The sequence below is a fragment of the Priapulus caudatus genome, unplaced genomic scaffold (assembly GCF_000485595.1).
Source record: "Priapulus caudatus unplaced genomic scaffold, Priapulus_caudatus-5.0.1 Scaffold72, whole genome shotgun sequence".
Taxonomy (NCBI): domain Eukaryota; kingdom Metazoa; phylum Priapulida; class Priapulimorpha; order Priapulimorphida; family Priapulidae; genus Priapulus; species Priapulus caudatus.
Window position 1 is genome coordinate 403,289 of NW_014577133.1, and position 6,334 is coordinate 409,622.

The 6,334-nt window shown below is 48.7% G+C and overlaps 1 protein-coding gene across 1 annotated transcript in view; it reads left to right on the forward strand.

Moving 5' to 3' along the window:
• The window catches only part of LOC106821417 (roundabout homolog 2-like), a 71,888-nt gene that overhangs the window by 14,475 nt on the left and 51,079 nt on the right, over positions 1-6,334 (forward strand). Inside the window, exon 3 of the mRNA XM_014826205.1 lies at positions 5,695-5,777. Coding sequence (XP_014681691.1) covers positions 5,695-5,777 — 83 coding nt within the window. The remainder of the gene's footprint in view (positions 1-5,694; positions 5,778-6,334) is intronic.

Sequence of the window (6,334 nt, forward strand, 5' to 3'; positions counted from 1 at the left end):
CGAACAAATCCTCCTCTCCCGCTCTCAGAACAATCAAACGCGTCGCGCTGATCTACACACTACCTGCGATTCCAATTCGCGGTCTGCTGACACCGCGTGCCGAGAGCTATCTTCGCAACGCACCAGTACGTCCCGCATCTGTCCTGACAAACAAACATCAGCTACTTATGATCCGGCAGCTCAGTCCTTCGTGCGGCGGCATGCCGGCCAACAGACAAACACGTCCACAGACAGACAAACATCTGCGGGTAGTACAGATAAATAGAAATACGTATTATCAACATGTTGACGTACCAATAAATATAAATCATCACAATACGCGTGGTGCGCCTAGAAACATTCTCAGTTCACGTGTGAACTATGCATGGATATGCTTCATCTTGTAACCGGCCCTACAAATCGCGCAAAACATTAAAAAAACCGCATTTCCCGTGATTTTAATTATATAGCCTAACTTAGTACTATTCCCCATAACAAATTTGCATTTCCTGCCGCACAATCTGCACAGCGAGAGAGAGTAAGGAAAAAATCGACAATGCATTTTCGCTGTCCGAAAGCACTTTAAATTTTTACGAAGCCTGATTGCTCCATCGTGACTTTTCTTTCACAAAGAGAAAAAAGAAAGAAATATTGACGGGCCACGGAAAATACTATAAAACAGAATCTGAGGCGAATAAACCTATAATACCTTCGAACCACGCCTACAACTCGCCGTCCGCCACCCGCACCTCTTGCCACTACCCTGTTCGCTAATACGCCCTCAACATCGGCTTTCGCCGCGCCCATTACCGATACGCTAGGACACAACCGGGCATAACAGAATGCAAAATTGAGAACTTGACACAACACCATCGTTCTCCTCCGTACTCCCACCTCCGCTGGATCCACTCCGCACTACGCACAAAATAATTGTAATCGCCCCAGCACCGAAAAACATTCTCCCGCCGCTCGCCAAACATACACCTAAACCCTTTACCTCCCCAGAAGATAACTCCTCCGTAAACAACTACCCCTAACCCATCACAACTCTGTGCTCGGCATCGTCCGGTCGCACACTGTCTACTTCATACAAAGGTTTCCTGCAAACACGCCGCCCGCCGCCCCCGCGCGCTTCGGCACGACGGCCGCTCCCGGCCACGTCTCTTACAAGCAGTAAACGCCCCCTCATCCATTTGCGCGCAGACCGTTTCCTCAGCAGTTAGTCGCATCTCTAACCACACTACCATTAAGACACCAATCTCATTCCCGGTCTTGCTCCGTCAGCACCAGACAGCGCAATTTCAAAGTTCAGATCCAATAAATGAATTCCCACTTAGTCACAAGCATTCGAGCCATTCACCGAGCAAACACTGCACGCTCTTCGGCCGAGATAAATCGTTTTGTAGCATCCATCTCCCGTTCCCTCTGCCTGCAGCCCCGCATCTGATATTACTACACACGGTAGTCTTGAATGAAACTCAGCCGTTCCTTAGTGATCATCACCTCTAACAAACTAGTCAATGATTTCCTAACAATATTTGACAGCCCCTAGTACTGCCGCAACACTAAATCTTAACGAACATGCCCACTCCATCGTCCCACACCCATTCAGGCGCCCTGATCCCCGTCTCGGATCATCTCTCACCCCAACCCTTACCTTCCGACTAATCCCGGCCGCTCTCCCTGACATCCGGAAAATGCATTCTTCATACCTCGCCACACTATCTCACCCGCACCGCCTCCCCACCCTAAGGCTCGGAGTACAGACCCGCCCGGTCCCAGGACTTCCCGACACGACCGCCTCAGGCTCTCTCGGGCACCCCCCGCGTCTGGCCCGCCGCCCCCCGCCACCACCTACACAAGCACGCAGTCAACGTAAACATTGACACCACCCACAAATCTACAGCGTCCCCCTCGAAGCTCCTTTATACTCTACACTGCGCCTCCCATAAACATCCCCCACCTTCTATATTCAACCATCTCCGCATCCTATAAACCCTCACTATATTGAGCTGTACCACGCCCTACCCCTCCATACGCCAATAGACCATATCCTCAGCAGATTCTGCCTCACTGACACGCCTCGCCCGAATTTAAACGCAATTCCAAACACTGCTCAGCCCGGCCCGCTGAGCAAACCTACACACTCGGTATCGCCGCAACCCATCAATTCCCCCAGCCGATCACTCTCTGCTTTCCACTCAAGTGCCCGATCCCCGCCGAATGCCCGAACTCGCTCACAGTTTATACCAAGGAACTAGCTCTACCGTTGCCTACCGCGTCTCCACCTTACTCAGCTTGTTCGTGACCGCCCGTTATCCCTTACCAGCATCCGTACCACCGCGAAGACTCTGACCCGCCTCTCCCTGATGGGCGTAGTAAACCACTATACCACGCTGCCACCTCTACTCTGACCTTACTAATCCACTTCCCGAGCCACTGATGACACCGACGTCTCCTCACTGAGCACCCCCACAACTACTGCGCGCCAATCACCCCACGCTCCCACCTCCCTCCAAATAACGCCACCACCTTGCCCGCTTCACCCCTCGACTCATCCGCAATCTGCAGCAAATCCTCCACCCGCTGATTAACCCTCCTCGCCCGTCCGCCTCATCACGATTTCCCTACCTACCCGAACGCAACAACACGATTATCCCTATGACCATCGCAAAGCCTGCTTCGTTCCGACCTCCCCACGCGCCTACGCACACTCCGCATACTCCCGAGGCTCAACCTCATTAGAAAATCACAGTACCCCCCGTCGAAGGAAATCTGACCAGTCTGCCCATTACTCTGTTAAAAAACTAGGCCTACCCTATAGCGCTCGTACCCCCAGAAAGCAAAAACATTCTCATTACCCGTCAGGCCATACTAATGTCACCGCCAACCCCGCCCCGTCTCCTACAGCCTACACTCATAGTACCCGTACAATGAATACTGAGCTAAACTCACCATTCATCCAGCTTCTTCTCTGTTTACTTGCCGCTTGAACAGGCAACGAAACATGAACAAGGCAGCACACGTTTCCTTGCACGTTGCCTTAAACATGCCTGAAGCGTAGCTCCACAGAAACGTATGGCCGAGGACTCATAAAGCCATCCTCCGTTGTATAAACAATCCGTCCACCGCCTGGTCCGGCTAGCGTAATCCGTTGGCCAGAACGTCTCAAACATAGTACGCAGCCGAATACAACTTTCCTCTAAACAGTTCCACTGTCATTTTCTAATCTACTTCCATTTCATCTCAATCCAATGCTATTGACTGTTTATCCTTACAACCCGAAACTGATAATCTAGAGACCCACTCCGAATCAGGTTTCACACATCTCCATTGTACAACGCTTGGCAACGGATAAACAACGGCTGATGCCTACCCATACGTCAACACCTACTCACGCACGAAAAGTAGGGGCGCTTCGTTCCATCACCGCAAATTGCTTTACCTTCAACATCCAACAAAATATTGTTTCTCATACACCCCGAAAACCACTCAACCTTAAACTTTCCCCAGTAGTTGCTAGCATAACATCAGTACTCTTAATAAACTAATTTTTCAATCCACTAAAGGGAGCCTTTAAATATGGACTTAAGCTTGTGGCGCCACACCGCTTTAACTGCCATAAACAACGTACAAGGCATCACTTGTTTCCAATTCATCCACCCGGACACAAATAACAAGTTTACCAATTCTGCCATTAGGCATATGATACGATAAAATTCATTGCTGTTAAGAACTGTGTCAAATGTAATTTTGTCTATGCATAACTCCAACATAATCTCTGATATCTAGCTCAGCTGACAAGTCAGATGCAGCTTGTAAACATCGCATGATTGTCCTCCGTCCGTACGTCCGTGGCGTCGCTGCCCCGTGCCATCCACAGTTTGGGGCCCACAAATTTAACCGCTCGACGTTAGCGTCTTGATATCGGCGACGTCGGGGATGCGAATTTGGGGATCAAGGTCAAGGGGTCAAGATATGTCAATAGAAGGGGGAATATATTCGCCCCCCTTAACTTAAGGTAAGGAGCAATACGGAATGGCGACACAAATCTCAACGCTCGACCTATACGCTCTTAATATTCGATGGAGTGTGATGGGAGAAAACCCATCACCACGCGAAATTGAGTCACAGGTCAAACGGCAGTGGGGGAAAGTCAACTATCAGACCCTTTTCTGAGGCACATGTCCTAACGACCGAGTTCTTGTTTTCACGCTGACCTAGCGGAGATGCACTTATTGAAAGACCATGAAATCTACTTTCCCGCTGACCGTGCGAAGAGTAAAGTGTCGTGATAACTTTTGACCGCCTACAAGAGAGGTTAACATAGATTGTTGACGTAACAGAAATTCAACTGCTTTGCTATAAGCCCCCCCTCACCACCACACTCTGGCAAAATCCGCATAACCGTGAACCTCTACGTTTACTAAGATTAAACACGAAGAATGAACAACGTGCTCCCGTACTGTCAACGGTCGCCTATCACGGATGCTCAATTGTTTTCCGCTTACATTCGTGTCCAAAACTACTATCGCGGACCGGGGGACGTGACCGACTTCTAAACGTGTAAACATATCTAACAACCTAGCATGCAATACTCCCTGATACCATGTAATGATAAACTTGTATTTGTGTCGGTGATGCATTGAAAACAAGTGCATGCCTGTACATTGACAATTGTCTATGGCAGATAAGCGGTGGCGCCACAAGCTAATCCATACTTTAATTCCAAGCTACCTGTTAGTTCAAGATGACAGAAAACGAATGTTTACAAAAACGATTAGTTCGAAACTGGCAGTTTTCGGTGAATACGAAGGTTCTAAGACATTTTATTGTTACTCTAGACAATTGCTGTTACTCAAGCAATAACTTTAGGTGTCATGAAAGTGGTGAAAACACTGGAAAACTCTCGCAATGGTTACTTTAAACTGCGTGCGCGCAAATGCCTACACGTGACCGCACACGTGTATGAGTTATATATGTACGTTTCAGTTCTGCTAAATTTAGTTTATGTTTGCGAGCGGAATGAATTCGCTCGTTTAAAATTCTTTTTGTAGATCAGCATGGATGATTGGCAAGCTCAATTTGAGCCATTCCTGCTAGTTGCGTTTTACATGCGAACTGTATATAGCAGGCGAGCGAGCGTGTGTGTATTATAGTTTATTCGCTCAGATTCATGTTTTTTATATTATTTTCCGTAAGCCCGTCAATAATTTTCTTTCTTTTTTCTCTTTGAAAAAAATCCAACAGATGAGCAAACATCAGGCTTCGTAAAAATGAAAACTGCTTTCGGCAGCGAAATGCATTTCGATTTTTTCCTATATTCGTTAGAAATGTGCAATTGTGCGGCAGGAAAATGCAAATTTGTTATGCACATATACTAAGTTAGGCATACTAATACATTAAAACTACACGGGAAATGCGGAAGATTATTTCTTCATAACTAATAGTTATGCGCGATTTCGTAGGGCGTACACATGCAACATACTACATGCATAGTTTACACACGTGCTGAAATGTATCTAGGCGCACCCACGCGTATATGTGCATAGATTTATATTAATTGTACGCAAACATTTGATAAATACGTATATCTATTTATCTGTCTACCCGCAGATGTTTGTCTGTCTGCTGGCGTGTTTGTCTGTCTGCCCGCATGCCCGCCCGCCCGAAGGAACGAGCTCCGATCATAATATATGATGTTTGATTTTCCAGACAAGATGGCGGGACGTACTGGTGCGTTGCGAAGAATAGTCTCGGCACGGTCGTCAGCAGAAACGCGACATTGGAAATCGCAGGTACGTGTGTAATCAGCGACGCATTGATTGCTGAGAGCGGAGGAGGAGAGGATTTGTATCGGGGCGCGAGTTAATTAGAGTAAGCTCTAGGAGGAGGAGATCTCGCATTCAGCCACGCTATGAATAAGTCAGTCAGCAGCGTTCGAGCGTTGCGCGCGGCTACACGGTTGCATCGCAGCGGAAAATATCGCGGCTGTAGCATTGTAGAATTCCGCCCCCCATGGAAAACGCCCGCCTCATACATTGCGCATGGGCAGAAAATATAGCGGGCACATCATGGATTCTTGCAGCGGAGCGGTTGATGCGGGAGCGGGGCGGGGCTGCTGGGTGGACATGACGGGTTGATGCGGGAGCGGGGCGGGGCTGCTGGGTGGACATGACGGGCTGATTCACGCCACCTTCCCGCTCGACAAAACGCAGTTTTAGCTTGGTAAATTGAACTCGTTGTTAACGCATGTAAATCAGATGCTCCGCCCACGCGGCTACGTCACCGGTTCACACCGTGACGGGCTGACGCGTCATCGGGTCTTGCCGTGACGGGCTGACGCGTCATCGGG